General features: G+C 38.1%; 1 protein-coding gene across 3 annotated transcripts; it reads right to left on the minus strand.

The window, feature by feature from the left end:
• Positions 1–2,954: 2,954 nt before the first annotated feature.
• On the minus strand, positions 2,955–15,274 carry selenot1a (selenoprotein T, 1a). 3 transcript variants are annotated; one of them, XM_079820198.1, is made up of 7 exons: positions 14,574–15,248; positions 14,416–14,493; positions 13,594–13,704; positions 13,285–13,411; positions 10,898–10,985; positions 3,927–4,093; positions 2,955–3,586 (listed from the first exon to the last, which is right to left on the minus strand). In XM_079820198.1, exons 1-6 carry the CDS (start codon positions 14,609–14,611, stop codon positions 3,969–3,971), a joined length of 567 nt encoding a protein of 188 aa, XP_079676324.1. In that variant the 5' UTR covers positions 14,612–15,248; the 3' UTR covers positions 2,955–3,586; positions 3,927–3,968. The 3 variants fall into 3 exon arrangements, with proteins under 3 accessions (XP_079676324.1, XP_079676322.1, XP_079676323.1); XM_079820196.1 differs by having other exon boundaries at positions 2,959–3,586; positions 14,899–15,274; XM_079820197.1 differs by having other exon boundaries at positions 2,959–3,586; positions 14,416–14,579.
• Between the last annotated feature and the right edge of the window lie 868 nt (positions 15,275–16,142).

The following is a 16,142-nucleotide window of genomic DNA, read 5'->3' on the forward strand; positions in this document are numbered from 1 at the left end:
TGATTTGCCGAATGGTGGGCGAGGGAGGGACTTGTAACCCTCCTTGAAGGGGGAGTAGCAGTGGTCTAAAACACGGTTCCCTCGCGTGTTGATGCTAACATGTTGGTGGTATTTGGGTGCGATGCGCTTGAAGTTGGCTTTGTTAAAGTCCCCGGTCACAATAAACGCAGCCTCAGGATGCGCGGTTTCCTGCTCACTCACTGACCTATACAGTTTAGTGCCCGGTCTGTGTCGGCTTGTGGGGGAATATACACCGCTGTGATGATGACCGCGGTGAATTCCCTCGGTAGCCAGAATGGTCGGCACAGAACCATGAGAAATTCCAGATCAGGAGAGCAGAAAGACTTGATAGAGTGTACGTTCCTCTGGTCACACCAGGATCGGTTGATCATAAAACACACACCCCCGCCTTTGCTTTTCCCGGAGAGATCTTTTTCTCTGTCCATCCGATGCACGGAGAACCCCGTGGTTTCGATGGCTGAGTCTGGAATCTCAGCGGACATCCAAGTTTCTGTAAGGCAGATAATGCAGCAGTCCCTCGTGTCTCGTTGGAAAGAGATCCGCGCTCTCAGCTCGCAGAGTTTATTGTCCAGAGACTGAACATTTGCCAGTAAAATACTGGGAAGCGGGGGTCGGTTTGCGCGGCGTCTTACTCTGACGAGTACGCCAGCTCTACAGCCCCTTCTCCGGCCGCGTCTCCGCGGCCGGGCCACCCAGACAAAGGGTTCCGCTGCTGTGTTTGTAAACGGCGTGTCGTCGTTGATGAATTTAAAGTCCGGTTTTCGGTGTGCGATTGCCGAACCAATGTCCAAAAGTGTCTGTCTGTCGTACGTAGTAAGGCAGACAACATCCAAGACAAAAAACACAAAAACTATAAACAGAACAAACAAAAAACTACAATGCTTCAGCAGAGCTTGCGACGTTGCGGCCGTCCTCGGCGCCATCTCATCTCAACATGTTATCATCTCATCTAACATCTCATCCTCCAGAGTTAGATAAGTCCATTCTCATCTCCGTGCGTGCCATAACTCTGTCTGACGCACCCACCGCTAGCCTAGCTTAGCACAAAGACGGGAGGTAAACGGCTCCAGCTAGCCTACTGCTCAATAAGTTACAAAATAATGCCAACATTTTCCTATTTACATGTTGTGAAGTTACATCGTGTACTAAGGCCGACGGAAAATGAAAAGTTGTGATTTTCTAGGTCTAGCAGTAGGCTAGCTGGAGCCATTTACCTCCAGTCTTTGTGCTAAGCTAGGCTAGCGGTGGGTGCGTCAGACAGAGGCACGCACGGAGATGAGAATGTTGTGTATGGACTTATCTTACTCTGGGGGTTATGGGGAATAAGCTAAAGTCACAAAAAGTTGGCGTGTTCCTTTAAGTGAAGTAGTCACTGAGGCACCAACTGACATTTTCGGGAACTTCAGGAGGAGATTGGATCTTTAACTTTAATTTCTACATTTCCATAACTGTTTATTTCACAAAAAGTTCAGTGGCGTGTGATTGATTAGGTGGGAGTGTGTGCGGGACATTGAAATCACAACTGCGCAGACTCGAGACCTAAGATGTCAGCGGCATATTTGGACACTTACTTCAATGGAAGAGAGTGAAGGTGTATCGTCCATCTTTTTTTTTTTTTTACAGTCTATGGCCTCGCTTTAATAAAGGAGCAGGCAAAATGTTCCATTGTCTATTGTCAATAGTATAGCGATTATGAAGCACAGAGCTCACTTGAGCACCTTGAACCCACTAAAAAATATGCGTGGGGAAATCTTTCGCCCTCACACGAAATTCTGATTGCCTGGATTCTTATTGGAATTACTGCTAAAATATGCCAAGCAATGGTAAATGTGACCATACTTTAACAAACTTGGTCAAACAAAAAAAAAGTTAACAATAAATAGAGGTTCACCATCAAAAGTGACCATAGAAGGATATCTTAAAGGGACAATAAACCCAAAATTGAAATTCTCTCCTCATTTACTCCCTCATGCCATCACACATTTATTTGGCTTGTATCTGAATGACATAAGCACATAGTAAAGCTAATTTGAGATGTATCACAGAAACGCAGAGAACTATAACTTGAAATATTCTAACAAAAACAGTCAATATTCTGTCCAAAATGTAAGTAACTTACTTAATATTACTTAATTTATGAAATAAACAAACGGGTTAAACCATCGTCTGTAGCTATTACTGGTTCTGTTGATCTCTGTGAAAGTTTTCAGTAATTTTTTCTACAAAAAATGCATAACCATGCATATCATCAATCGCCTGTACCATGATGATAGTTTAACAAACCCGGGGTTATAGGATTAGTTTCGAGTTGACAACTGACAAACTGAAATTCACTTCTCGCGAGAGAAGCACCAAGATGAATTTCTCTCTTCTGCAGAACATTACATTAAACATATTTACACAGCAGGAAGAGTTGCCTCTAAAAGAAGAAAAATCTTATGTCAATGCAAGTAAAAGTTATGAAGTTAGTTTAGTCAATATATAGAGAATTTAACATTTAAGCTCACATGTAGTGATTTTTATAGCTTTATTTATTGATTTTATAGCTTATTTGTATGACCTTTATATAGGCTATTTATATTAATTTTAACAAAGTGCCAATTAATGATTGATAAACTAAAATGATACATGTGTAATTGATTAAGGGCATAATAATTACATAAATGATATTTAAATCATTCAAAATTATTATTATTATAAATAAGCTTCATGGTATAGGACCCTGGTGAGAGTTGGCACAGCGTAGAAGACGGAACACAACCTCACCACAGCCGTAAGGCACCGCAGATGCGAGCCAGGTAAATAAGAGGTTAGACTAAGTTCACAATAGGATTCTTGTTAGTGATAAGCACAAGACTTTTCACCTGAAGTGATCTGGGTAAAACCAGACTAAACCCAATTCTGGACTAATGGCATTAAAAGACAAATGAGTGAACAGAGATTTAGCAGCATGTTTAATAAAGAGAAGTGGCTCAGTTTGCTGATGGTCATTTTGCTTTCCAACCTTAATATGTAATACAGCGTGCAACTCAGATAATACTTTTATATTAATTTGCTAGGTCAATCTTCCAATAAAGACACAATGTTTCATTAATTACATTTTATTTTCCATTTACTTAAGATTTTAAAGCTATACAAAGCAATATAAAAACCAGAGCTCAGAAATATAATTAATGATACTTAGTTAAATTATCATGATGGGGGCATAAGTTAGGATCTTCTCATATCTACTTATTAAATAAATCAAAAAACAGGTTAGCCATACAGTAGAATCAATAAATTGTTGACTTCGTTAACTGCACTCAAATAGAAATGATTTGTTACATATTACTTGTGAACATATATCCTGAACCAAATAGTTATTGCACAAGAGATGGGCTGTGGTCATGTTTATATGGCCACTGTTGTTGCCGTGGATCCCGCACCAGCATCTGTAGGAGGTGCATCTCCGAGGGGCACGATGAGGAGGACGCGGAGCATCGGGTGTGCGCTAGCAGAGGCTCCACTTTCAGCGCAAACCTTCATAAACGTCACCTCACAACCGTAGGAGAGCTTCACCACAAAACTGAAAGAGAATATACAAATAAAGAGAATTAATTAAAGCTGAAAAAAATAAATAAAAAGTAAATTTGCTTTAACTCACGGTTTCAATAAAATATATTGTATATTAATATATTTTGCTGTGCAAAGGCAAAAATCAGGTTAACACTTTTTTGGGGTCAACCATTCTCAGATAAACAGGAGTTGAAAAACAAATAAAAATTTCTCCGTTTCTTGTGTAGTTGCTGTTTGGCTATTACACTACCGTACAAAAAGTATATTATAGATATTTTTAAACAAAAGACAGTATTATAAATAATATAAATTTGTTCAACATTTAGTAATGTTATGATGGTTCGACATACGTGGAGGGGTCCTAGGCTCCATTCAGTGAATCAGAGGCAAGGTTACGAGCGATGGTGTGGAAGTGTGTCCATGTGCACGTTCATCTTCATCTCATTCTCCAGAATTTGAACTAGTTGCTGCATGGAAGGCAGGTGCCCTGACTCAAGCTTGGACCAAACAGGAACATCTAACCAGAAAGAAAAAAACCAAAACATAGTTACCATAGTGATAGTGCAACCACTGCATTTTTCACTTCCGCCAGCCTAAACCACAGAATTAGGCTACCGCCTCACTGGCTCTCTCTAAAAGATGTCAACAAACCTGTATGATAGACAGTGAACACCTAATCAAGTGAATATAATATAAGTTAGTGAACATCTAATTTTTCTGATTTTATAAACAGTTTCTTATATAGTACAATTTTATATACAATTCCATAAAGGCTTAAAAATGTTAGATCACCTTACAATGAAAATGAAGTCGTCATTTAAACTGGTGTTGTTCTAATGCCGTATGCCCTTTCTTTTTCAGACCACAAAAGTCATCCATATAAAATGGCAGTGAACAGTGACCAGCATCAAGCTTTTTTTATTTTAAAAGACACAAAAGTATCACAGAATTATCCCATGACACGTGTCATACATTCCAAGTGTTCTGGGGCTATAGTTTAGGGATGGAACGATTATCGGTTTCACTATAAAATGTACTGACGGTTAGTAATATAGTTTAAAACTTAATTATTAAAACAGTGTTTGATTATCACGATTTTGAAAACTTGCGCTAAATCCTTTCCAGCCAATGTTTATTTTTGAATGAGAAGAAATTACAGAAGGCAGTGACAGCGGCGGGAGATTTTTCAGCCTTCTAAAAGGACCAAATCTGAGGTGTGTTTAGGCCTGTCACAATAACAAATTTTGCTGGACGATAAATTGGCCAAGAAATTATTGCGATAAACGATAATATTGTCATTCTGAGACCATTTTCATCTAAAATAATGATAATGGCATAATGCAGGTACACCTTTTCAAAGATCAATAAACTTTTATTTCTAAAGACTATTTAAAGGGTTAGTTCACCCAAAAATGAAAATTCTGTCATTAATTACTTACCCTCATGTCGTTCGACACCCATCAGACCTCCATTCATCTTCGGAACAGAAATTAAGATATTTTAGTCGAAATCTGATGGCTCTGAAAGGCCTCCATTGGCTCAATGGCACGTTACACTCTCAAGACCCTTAAAAGGTACTAAAAACGTCGTTACAAAGTCCATCTCACTACAGTGGTTCTAAAATAACTATGAATCGGCGACAATAGTTTTTGTGCGCAAAAAAACCCTAAATAACGACTTAGTGATGATGATTTCAAAACACGGCCTCATGAAGCTTCGAAGCGTTATGAATCAGTGAGCCGAATGATGATTCGGATCGCGTGTCAAACCGCCAAACTGCTGAAATTTGGCGATTCAAACCGCTGATTCTACTCGCTGATTCATAACGCTTCGAAGCTTCATGAGGCCGTGTTTTGAAATCGTCATCACTATGCAAGTCGTTATTTAGGGGTTTTTTGCACACAAAAACTATTGTCGCTGATTCATAAAGTTATTTTAGAACCACTGTAGTGAGATGGACTTTGTAACGACGTCTTTAGTACCTTTTAAGGGTCTTGAGAGTGTAACGTGCCATTGAGCCAATGGAGGCCTTTCAGAGCCATCAGATTTCAACTAAAATATCTTAATTTCTGTTCCGAAGATGAACGGAGGTCTGACGGGTGTTGAACGACATGAGGGTAAGTAATGACAGAATTTTCATTTTTGGGTGAACTAACCCTTTAACACCGAAAACGGAAAGCATTTTAAATATCCACAATAAATGAACAAAACCAAAACAAAAAAAGCAATGGACTCTCAGTCTGTTCACAAACAAATGCTCTTGAATAAACAGCTGGAAAACTGCAGCAGATGATTGTGTTTTAGGTAGTGCTGGGAATCAATTAAATTTTTTTTTTACTAATTAATCACTTTTTTTCTGTAATTAATCACGATTAATACGTTTTTAATGTTTTGATATTGTAATAATTTCAGTTACTCTCCAAATTAATGTAGAAACAATTTATTGACAGCATATTTTAAATGTGTTGTATTGTCATGTTTTTGTGAATGAAGGCCAGTATCACTGATACTGTCTCTATGAAACATTAATGAAGTTACATTACAGTATAACTGAAAGCTCCCAATTTCAACATTTATTAGGCTTTAAAAAAAAACTACTTTTAATTTAAGTGAACTTAAAACAATCTTTACATAACCCCATTATAATAAATGTTATATTTACCGGTGGCCTTCCCTGTTAGACATATACAGAAATGTAATAGTTATCAAACACTTTTCTTAACTGCATAAATAATAAATTAAATATAGATTAATCATTAAAGCTATAATTTTCTCTGTTCCTGTTGTTCTTTGATGAACATTAATGACAGGCATCATCAATGCTCCTGTCACTTTAAGAACAGCCGCTTGCCAAACAGGACGCAGATCTCACGCGCTGTCCCGCGCATCTCATTTCCTCACAACTCTTTAAGTTCATTTAAGACGTTATTTAACTAATTTAAGACTCCTAATATGAGAATACTCAATTCTATGTGTTGTTGATACGCGAGTCTGTCTGTGCATCGAGTGTGTGTGTGTGTCAGAGTGTCCCTCGATTAGGTGACATGAGACGCAGCCACACAGGCAGACAGGACATTGACATACAGCACGTTCTCGTGTCTTGTCGTGCTTCGAAGCATTTACATGTATAAGAGCGCGATCATATAATGTAACGCTCGGTAAAAATGGATATAAAATGGACGCTGGAAATTATCGCGGCCGGAAAAATTAGAGCTAATTTTTTTTTATCGTGCGATTCATTGACTATCGCGACAGGCCTAGGTGTGGTCATATTTTGGCTTTTACAAAAGTCCTGAGGGAAACTTAATCAGAGATGGTCACCCTGTCTGCATGTTCTGCAAGAAGAAAGCAGCTGTAATAGGAGGAAATACTTCAAATGTGCGAACTCAAGGCAAATGGACTTTGACCTCAATACTAAAATTACGTATGGGATGGGGCTGGACCAGAATATTAGTTCGATGGGTTGGTATTCGATTTTCAAATTTGTGATTTGAATATTCATTGTTTTTTTCCGCAAACATGGCATCCCGCTCGAAACAGCTCTCATTCGCGCTTGCATATGTTTACACTATAAAATACAATACTTTTTTTCAATTATCTTACAGCCAAGCCATTTTTAATAGCCTCGTTATACTTAAATATATTTGCTTCTTCTTAGTGTTCCCTGCAGCAGAGCGCACAACTGCATGAGCTTATATGGCAGAAGCCATGTCTGAGCTTGCATTTTGGGTTAAACTGCGAAAAACTGTTAAATAGAATAATAGAATCAACATGTATTATCCTTTTTACACGTTAGGGATGTGACAGTCCCTCACAGTGAGGGGACATTTTCCCTCACTGTTTCCCTCATTGCTGTGCTTGTGCACGGAGCGGCTGAACGCATGCAGCCGTGCACCGTTTACTTTCGGTTTGCCAATTCAGGGGCGGGTTGATTGAATTGTGGGTTCATTAGCTATTATTCTTAATGAAAAACTTACCAACAAAACAGTACAAATGACAAACAACCTTAAATAGGCGCTTATACATCGCTTTGAAACCAATTATTCCACGATCATCTTGTAATTTATCTCCTCGCTCTCGTGAAGAATGTGATCTGACTGCTGCTGCTGATGTGATGACACGCCCGTTAGTTTGGCTCAAGTGGCACGTTCAGTTTTTTAATTGTAGTTAGTCTTAGAGCCCTGCATGGGGCTCAAATCTAGGACGTATAGCCCAGCCCTCGCCCTAGACGCGGAGGCCCTAGACTGGCCGTGTCCGACAGCTTACCAAAACTATCGACCCAAGTCCTGTGATTTTTTATTTTATTTTTTTATCCTCCCTATTAGGACTACACATCGTTGCAGCCATTAAAATAGTACAGTTTTATTTTTATTGTCAAAGTGGTTATATTTCGTTTAGTTTCTTTATTAAGTTAATTTAGAAAAATGTTTAAAGCATTTTTGTTTGTTAAATTAAAGTTTTTGTTTTTTAAAGTAATGACCAAGCGGCCGACAGAGAGTTAACAACACGTTTGATCCATTTATCCTCTTAAATCAACACTTGCTTATAATAAAATCCATAGATATAAAACACTTCAAGCATCACAATGTTAGTTTAAACATTTAGCCTATACTATCACTTTTTAACCACTTTTAGTGCCATATAGAGCCATATTTTTTTTCGAGTAAACGTGTTCAAAAAAAAAAAAAAAACAGGCAGATTTTCTTACTTTACACCTCTCCGCAAAATTTATATAAATCCGATCTTCAATTCTTGCGCTAGCCTATGCACATTTAACGGAGTTCACAACGAAAGCAACATGTATGCACTGCATTATATTAATCAGCTCATTTCAAGATCAAAGACCGCAATATCAGAACAAGTGACCTAAGCACTGTAAGAGCATTTAGTCCCATTCATTTTAATGAAGATGACTGTTTTTGAGCATCTAAGACGTTCGGCAGTTTGCGTGTTGGCTTGCTTTACTCATTTGCGGCTTTACTCTAAACAATGTGCGAGCCGTCTTCACAGTCGTGGTGTCATGGTCTAATGTTTCCACCAGTGCAGCACACCTCATTGTTTCTTTTAATTAATGAATGTCTAAAATATAAAATGAAGGAAAAAGCCAGCGTTTGAGGTATGATGTGAAAATTGGCCCAAAGCCCGGCCTCAGGGGCAGAAATGCAGGGCTCTAGTTAGTCTGTTCGATAACTGAACAGAATTATTTTTACTAGCTACTAGAATTTATAAAAACTGGGACAGACCTGTGTGTTTTGTATCACTAGTTCATTGCCCATTCGCGGAGCATATAAGCCCTGCCTGTGTGAGGCGCGCCGCTTCTCCAGATTCCAGCCTTTATTAGAGAGAAGGATATGTTCAGCTTCTTCCCTCCGAAGCTTCAAATATTCGATGTTGATTACTACCAAAGCTTCGAAGCTCAAAAAATGGTATTCAGACCAGCCCTAGTTTGGGAAATAATAACGTGAAGCTTGAGCCAAAGACGAACGAATAAGTTCAGACAAGACTAGCGTGACATTTAAGGGACAATAATGTATATTCATTGTACACTTATTACACAGATTTTCTTAACCACATAAATAATGACGGGGAAATATTGAATTGAGATTAATGTTTTAAATCTTACCGGTTTATAAATCCATTTGTACAGTGTACAAAACAATTGTCCAAACAAGATGATCACAAGAAGTTATAGTAATAATTATAGTAGTATTACTAGTAAAGTCCTCTGATTTCATTTTCAATACAATCAAAAACCGAGACGGAAGTTGTATTTGAATGAAACGAGAGAGCACGTCCGTTGTGATACGTGGATGATGTGCACAGTTTTATAATGCATTGCTATTGTCGACGGTCATTATAAGGAAGGAAATGCCACAGAATAGAATCTTGCTTTAAAAAAAAAAGTGAATAGAGCTGCTCGTTTTATTTGTTGATTTTCAAATAAAACTTGTTGAAACGTTTTCAGCATGTGCATCTGTTCTTTTTGAACACTTTCATCTCATTTGAACAAAACAGTGATAATATTGATAATCCTGATAATTTGGGCCACTATAATCGTAATTAGAAATTCATACCGTTTCATATAGATTTAAACTCGGATCAATAATAGACAGCGCAGGGCAAGCTCAGAACAGGTTCTCGCACACACGGATCTCAATTACGCGACACTGCCTACACATCGCTGGGAGATCCAGTGAGAAAGCGTTTGAATTCGCTGCAGTATTAATAACTTTTCAGCAAGATCTAGCGAGAAGCATTCAAATTCAGCGCAGAATTCGCTGTTATAAACCATAGATGTCAGATGCGCTGACACGGAAACCAAGAGAAATATTGTGCCATGAACGAACAGGTTATAGAAGGCTCTCTAGTTCACAAACCACCAACATTCACCATGAATTTAATATAGTAACGGTAACAATTTTATACAGAACAATTTTTCCCAGGAACTTTTTTTACCCCTGCCATCTGCATTTCCATCACGGCCTAAAGTACTGTGGAGATTAGTCCAGTGACGTAGGACTGCGCGCGACTTTCCAGAGCCCACTGGATTTTGTCCTCCGCAAATAAACATAATAAAGCCTGAACCTCATCGTTGGTCCAACGGTCGTATGTTTAAACTCCATTGTTGATTCGAATGGCAAACAACTCTTACTGCACGCACCGCAACAGACTTTTAGATTTAAATAAAATACTCAACTAATCAGCATGTTCAGCACCCAAATCCCACCCCCGAAAGTTCCTGAACTTTGAACAAGTACTACCTCGCAAGCAGGGACTTTATTTAGACCCCAGTTCCTGCGGTCGAAACACACTGAGTACCACCCCAAAGTCGCTAGTTCCTGAGGTGGAAATGCAGATAAAGTTGATCTCACAACTTGTGTGCTTTTTCTGGACAAGTCGTAGTGAACCACAATGCTAACAGAGTCTCACGATTCATGAACGGCCAAAGTCAGGATTTTCATTAAATAATACATTCAATTTCAGTTTGTTTTTAACCAAGCCCTATCGTACAGCACCAGAACACTTCAAAAAGCCAAAAGCTTGATCCTGGTGACTTTGAATGATGACTTCATTTTAATTTTAAGGTGGACTCTCCCTTTAAGAGTTTGAATGTTATTGGTCAAGTTATGTTATTCTAAAAGGGATGTTCTAAACTATAATCATTCAATTATACCTTTTTACCAACAATAACTATGTATTGGGTTAGTATACAATAAATATAATACAAATTTATAAAAAATACTAATAATTTCAACAAATACTATATAAAAAGTAATATAAATTATATTTTATGCATTTAAATAATAAAATTAACACTTACCATTGAGCGTGATTTCAAAAGCACCCGTAGACATGCACTGATTTTCAATCATATTGCTGAAGAAGAACACCATCATACAGGCATATATCTAACAAAAAGAAACAAATCCCATCAAATAAGCATTGCTGTAGCTAGTTTGCTTGTACTGTACATATTTCATGTTTAAATACTTTATTTTGTGTATAGTTTATACATGACTTATACAAATTTTTCAAATTAAAACATGTAAAAAAAAAAAATAAAAAAAATAAAAATCAAAGAATCTTGAAGATTAAAATGTCCCTTGTCTACATTTTAGGAATCGTACATTAAGAACCAGGTGAACATTAACATTAGGCTTGTCCTTTGGTCTCTTGGGTGTTACATTCTCTCATATAACTGCAGACAACACTGAGGTGACAAAGTTCAACACTAATGAGGTCCATGGGGAAAGTTTGTATTTGAACCCATGTTGAATCTTCCATCTAAACTAGTACTAAAATAGCTTGTAGTTAAGGACCAGGTGCAGGTTACACCAGCTGTACGCAAGTTACAAACCTTGGGCACCAAGGTACAACTTGCGCCCTAATTATTTTTGTGTAGCAACATTACATTTAGCTGAAGTGTAGCTATATGTATAAACAAAATATTTACAGAAGCCTCCGATAAGTAGTAACGATTGGAATAAAATAGCTGACTGACCGAACTGCATCAATAAGCTCTTGTTTTACATGACTGACTTCAAGTCTTTATACATATATGATAATGCTGTAATTTACACTCGCTTACACTTTAAGAGAGAAAACATTATATGAATAGATTACTTTGTTAGCGGCTATTTGCCTCCCTTGTCTGGCGGCAGAAGGTCTGAACTCTATCGTCCAAGAGGACGTTTGACTGACATATACAACCAATCACAGTTCGTTTTCTTCCGCGTCATGTTTAGGGACGTGATAATGTAAAGTCGATGTCCCTAAAATAAGACCGTAACAGACCTGTCCCATCAGTAAGTGTTGTGCATGTCAAATAAAATCAGCCATATTCAAGTGTCATTTCCTATGGGGTTTTTTGTATCAGTATTTATGCACTGATCCTTATTAATTTAGTAAAAAACAGTCTCTCAATGTTATTTACATTTAAAAACACTTGTGTTATTCATGATTAAATTTCGTATTTAAATAGAAACTTATTTTTACCGATAATTATCAAGGCAAAAGTATAGTTAGAATAAAGAATAAAGAGAAATTCAAGGCATTTCAACAACTCCTGCTCACATATTTGAAGGCTATTATTGGATCATTGAGGGTAATTGTCATATAATACGACTAAGCATTACTTTACAAAGAGTTTACGACCTACTAGCTATGTTCTGCATTAAGAACAAATGGTGCAACCGAATAAAGTACAGAGTTAGTTACAAACTAGCTAGTAGTTACTAAGCCTCTCCAATTCAAGACGTTATGAACGACTGGGGCAACCCTACCCAGGATATATGCTGCGTTCATGTCAGAATTACTGTAAATAAAGCTCTGTATGCTTTTGAATCGCATTTGCGGTACTCTGATGTCATACACTTCTCATAGACAGCAGCGCTTCAAGTTAAACACCTTAAATCTGCAGTGGTCAGGCGGTACAGCGCGGCCACTCGGTACAACTCATAGCTCTCAGGAAATTACAGGTTTACACGTTGTAATTACAAGTTCTACAATCACGTGAAGGCTTTTTACAGTTCAGAATCGTTACAGTAATTTCGACATGCCCTTTAAACCACCAAATGAAAATGTTTCAACTAAAGCCTGCTACAGACTGCAATTTCGGCAATCCTATAAGATCATAACAAAATCACACTGTACGACATGGATCTAATACACTTTGTGTACGACATGCATCTAGACTGTACGATGATGACACCTATTGAATCATAGGCTATGACGCAAGAATAAAACATCATCAGCATGCACTACTGGTAAACAAATAGATCAAGATGAATCACATTGACATTTTTGGTTTTTATGCGTGCTGAAAAAAGGAGGAGGAGAATATGGACACGCTCATGGCTACGGAAAAGAGGCCAAATTTGGCATGACAATTTAGCAAATGGGGTTGTGGCAAGTCGTTAAGTTTTAGCACCATGTTCCATTGATCAATTCACCGTTTCATGTTGCATTTTTATTGGCTAGTCAGTAAACGTAGGAGCAAACGCATGGTGAGATCATCATGCTAAATTTCTCACACTGTCAGAAAATTAATCGCATGGTATCTTTGGTCACAAGACCGTGACAACAGCTGTTTTTTAACCTCTCTCACTGTGCGACATAGGACCCCCATTTAGGACAGAAATCAGTCATCTTTTGTCTGGGACAGCTAAAAAAAAATCGTACAATGTGTATCGGGCATAATGGTCTTGCCTTATTCTCCTGACTCCAAACCCAGAGGCCTGGAGCCTGCATGCCAAATAGAGCAAATGGATCCTTGCCCAAAATGACCACTCCAATTAACACCAGCTTAAATATAGACAGAAAGGAAGCAATGTGCCTGAAGGGAAGGGGAAAAAAAGGAGACTTTAAAAATAATTATATACACATATTAATTAAAAAATACAAATATATTAATACATTTTGTTATTGTTTTTATTTATATATTCATTCCATGCCACGGGGCTAGAAGGAATGTAAATATGACCATATAACAATGAGCAGTGTTGTGTAAGCCATTACCTGTAGGCAGGTAGTGGAAGGTAGTTTTCTCCTTCTATTCGGATGTCTGGGTACCGCTGGTACAAAGCCTGCATGTACTCCTCAAACACCCGCTTGTACCCTCAGGAGATACTGAAAACAGAAAACAAACAAGATGAAGACACACCTCAGAGCCTTTGCTTCTGGAGGCTGGAGGTGATGGCTCTGTAGGGAGTAGCCTCTACTTTTTTGGGCTTCAAATTTTGGGCTCTCATTCACTGACATTATAATGCTTGGATGAGCCAGGACATGTTTTAATATAACACCGATTGTATTCGTCTGAAAGAATAGTCATATCCACCAAGGATGGCCTGAGGGTGAGTAAATCATGGGGAAATTTTCATTTTTTGGGGAACTGTCCCTTTAAATACAACTGCATTGTAACTATATGATTTCCATTTCAGATCGTGATAAACGAACTTCCACTGAATGCTAAATATTATAGCAGCCTCAATGTGCTTAATAAACCAATAAATGCAGCATTATTAACGTTAAACGTGCAAGCGGTTCAAATGCACGCACACAGACAGACACACTAATGGTCTAATCCTCAAATGAGAGCTCTCCACTTAACACCGGATTACCGGCCGATTATTACATGCTGCTGAGGTTACTTGCGAGACAGTTTGAGCCTTATGAGACAAATTAACGCTTGTTCGTGCATACTGTCACTGTAACGTTACAGTTTATCTGCCATGTTAATCACGTCACGGAGTGCTAATGTGCTACCATCACACTCAATGTCATAATACACTGATAGGCCTGTTCCGGGGACCGACCGACATAAAAGTGACTCTTACTCACCAAATCTGGAATTTGAGAAGCGGACCAGTGGCAAACTGCATCTTCATCTTCTTTACGCCATTGCTATCCGCTGAGGCGCTGTAAAGAGAACAGGCCCATAATATTACGACCGAGAGAGGCAACCAACGCATCTTCCCCCACTACGAGCGTTACTCAACTGAATTGAAAAAGCAGGAAGTGGACTACTGCTTTTCATAGGGGTAATCCTGGAAGCGACGCTGTGATTGGTTCGTGCCTGACGGGAAGTCCTGCTGCGTCCCAATTCGCCTACTTATACTACGTCCTAAAAGTATGTACTGTTTTTGTGAAGAAAAAGTACATACTTTTGAGTGTGTAGCAGAAGAGTATGCAAGCTTTGGGACATACTACTTCGTCATCTTTAACGGACTCTGTTGCTTATTTACGTGCGACCCGTCACCGTTTAAACTGCCCTGTCAATCATCGTCACAGTTCAAATCCTCCACATTCAATTTAATTTCCTACCGTATCGGAGAGAAATGTAGCCTCACGTTGATCTGCCATTCGTGGGTCTTTAATGCAGAGACTCCCCTCATGTGTTTGCAAAGTTAATGGCCAAACGTATCATTACAAACGTTCTCAATGTTGCTGCAGGTGAAATATAATGTTACTAACATTGAATAAATATCTTTTCGTCAGGTTAAATACTGATAATTGCTCACTCAAACCCCTTTATCTAATCCTCTCCACTTAACCGTCAGACTCGCGTAACCGTCATGTTTGTAGTTCTTTAACACTTTTTATCCGCGTTTGTAGTTCTAATCGAATCCTCGTCCATCTCGCAATGGGTTGTGGGCAATATCAGCCGTAAGAGTGCGCATCGATCTGCACTTCGAATTCTGACCGGAAATAGTAGACCATCCGGGAATCTTTGGAATACTCTTTTCAACATACTACGATTTGGGACATACTAATTCTTTTTTCGAATACTATTTAGTACGGATAGTATGCGAATTGGGACGCAGCATCCGTCTCATTTCCACGAATCGGTTCTTTTGAACAGTTCGTTTCAGAGAACCGGTTATTTGCGTCATCACGCAATAGCGTCACGACGTGGTCCTGACATTTCGGCGTTTCCAGGGCGTGTCAAACGATTTAGTAAAGCTTTTAAAATTTTCAAACTTCAAGATTTTAAAACTGATTAAACTTTTTTGACAGGCTTTCTCAAGCCAACATCAAAGTTTGTCTTGACTTTATCTAGTTGTAAATTCAAATGTCTCAGTTTTTACACCGGTCAAACTTTTGTAAGATGTTTTTTTTTTTAAAGAAGAGTCTCTTATCACCAAGGCACTTATTTGATAAAATACTGTAAAACAGTAATACTAATAGCTAATAATGTGATTATTGCAATTTAACCTTAATTATTCCAGACTGTTGACTGGTAGCCTAGTTTGCATAAAGTCATTAAAAAAACCTACACATTGTTTCATCAATCGTACAGTGAATCAACTAATTGTGAAGGTCAGAAAGAGATGGTTCAGCCAGTTCTCTAAAAATCGGTGAATTGTTCTTCTTTGTCTTTTTTTGCTTTCCAAGAATCCTTTGTTAATTATTAGGCCCTAAACATTATAAAACACCAAAGCATTAAAGCAATACAGATAGACATGGAAACAATAAATAAATAAAAAATACAGACACAGATAAATTGACAGGGTAACATAAAAAAACAACAACAATGTAATAAATATACACCTTAAAATGACAAAAAG

This window comes from Gobio gobio (assembly GCF_949357685.1).
Source record: "Gobio gobio genome assembly, chromosome: 6".
Classification (NCBI taxonomy): domain Eukaryota; kingdom Metazoa; phylum Chordata; class Actinopteri; order Cypriniformes; family Gobionidae; genus Gobio; species Gobio gobio.